Source organism: Cyprinodon variegatus, unplaced genomic scaffold (assembly GCF_000732505.1).
Source record: "Cyprinodon variegatus isolate N-32 unplaced genomic scaffold, C_variegatus-1.0 Scaffold1000, whole genome shotgun sequence".
Classification (NCBI taxonomy): domain Eukaryota; kingdom Metazoa; phylum Chordata; class Actinopteri; order Cyprinodontiformes; family Cyprinodontidae; genus Cyprinodon; species Cyprinodon variegatus.
Genome location: NW_015151453.1, coordinates 224354 through 226243, shown reverse-complemented (window position 1 = coordinate 226243; position 1890 = coordinate 224354). Strand labels below are relative to the sequence as shown.

Genomic DNA, 1890 nt, shown 5'->3' with positions numbered 1-1890 from the left:
TAGCCTTCATTTTACCAATTGAACTTCATAAATAAAATTACCTTAACTGGATAGCACTGTTTGTGTAATAAGTTTAATCAAATAAGGAGAAACCCTGCAGGTTTTTTCGTTTGTTAGATTTAAAAGGAAAATGACAGAAAATTTACTTCCAGAAACATGATTCCCTGGATCTTTACATTTTTTTCAATACTCACTCTGGATCTGTGTTCCAGCTGTGGCCAAACTCATTTGGATTGCTTGCCAAGGCTCCATCTGGTTTCCGGAAGTCATCTTTGGTATTTCCGTTATAATCTCCACACAGTCCACACAGTATATCCTCATAGCTGCAGTTAACAGAAAATACTTACTTAAACATCATATAGAAGTGTAAACTGTTGTAAAAATTGCCAGAATGTCTGATGAGATCCAGGAATGTGGCGTTTGCGCCATAAACAATTTCCAATTAATTTATGCCAAAAACCCAACATCAGGTAGGATTCTGTACAATAGAAATGATTAAAATATATCACTGATGAATATCACGTAAAGTTGTCACTTACTCCTTGATCACTTTAATGTCCATGAAGTGGTTTCCATCGTAGCGAACAGTCAAGCCAAAGGTTGTGGACACGGTATAATATTTTCCTGACTTGAAGACAGAGACGCCAGGTACTGGACTCACTGGAAGGTTAACATTGGTCCCATTTACCTGTATGGAAAAAGCAGGTGTGGAAAAAATGAATCGAGATGAATTCACAGAAAAACCAGTGAAAAACATCAATCAAGATGATTGCAAACAAAATATTGTCCCTAAATAACAAGTTCCTTAATTTCTTAAACCAGAGCCCCCTGTCAGCATCACATACCTGTCTGTCATTATCCTTATTACTAAATTATTACCCTCTTCACCCCACTGAGAGCACACATTTTACAACCAAGCTTTCTAGCTACTGCTTATTAGCTTTAAATTCACTAGTGAACTAGCTTACGTTTTATTGTTGGAGGTAGCCTCAGCTGCCTGCTGATTAGCAACAAGACCCTAGATCTCTGAGTCAAATGACCACTCTTCGCCAGCTTCCAACGAGGTTGGCATTCCAGGGTAGGCCGCATAGAATATGTGAGCAAGTTAGCAGAAACAGGATGACGACTATGTTTCCGGACTTTGTCTCAAAGCTAACATCCTCCTGGAAAGAAATATTATCCCTATGCACCACAGTGCCCGGATACAGGCAGTAGAACTATGTTGACCTTGACGGTGCCAACAAAGCTGGACTGGTCAGTTTTTCAGTCATGTATCCATTCCTGGCTGCTTATCTGGGTTCACCATAACGAAGGTACGTGTGGGCCTGTGATCTTTACATCTAAGCTGTGCAATTTGTTTACATCCCAGAAGGAGAAAACCAAAATGCCAAAGTGACCACTGCCTTGTAAGATTAGGTCAACTTTTATGCTGCAAAGTACCAGGCTTTGTGCCTGGCACAGCACAAAGCTCTAATACCACCCGAATGTCAGTCTAGGCAACTGGTAAAGCAGAGCTGATGAGTACCCCATAATCCCATTTGGCAAACATAGCAAGAACTTCCTTGATCAAGCTCTCCAACAACTTCTGGAGGGGGTATTGACAACCTAGGAGACCCTGAATTAAGCAATTGCCTCAGTTTTGTTAAGGGATGCAGTAAATTTAAACGACACTCTCTTAACTATTGACTCAACACTTCGGTGAATTACTATTTTGTTTTTCCAACACTTTCATACCTGCACAGTGCCACCTTTGAGAATTGAGATCTTCGTCATGAACACATGTACGTGAACCGCCTTGAGGTAGGAGATGGTGGGTCTGTTATATCGGTTTTCATCGTCTGCATGGACCTCAAAGTATGGTAGGCTTGTGTGATTCCAGGGTGCTGTCAT

At 40.8% G+C, this 1890-nt stretch overlaps 1 protein-coding gene across 1 annotated transcript in view; it reads right to left on the bottom strand.

Annotated features, from left to right (window-relative positions):
• The window catches only part of LOC107100680 (zonadhesin-like), a 50719-nt gene that overhangs the window by 28747 nt on the left and 20082 nt on the right, over positions 1-1890 (bottom strand). Inside the window, exons 26-28 of the mRNA XM_015399255.1 lie at positions 1735-1883; positions 540-688; positions 195-323 (exon numbers count right to left, since the gene is read on the bottom strand). Of these exons, the coding sequence (XP_015254741.1) occupies positions 195-323; positions 540-688; positions 1735-1883 (427 nt within the window). The remainder of the gene's footprint in view (positions 1-194; positions 324-539; positions 689-1734; positions 1884-1890) is intronic.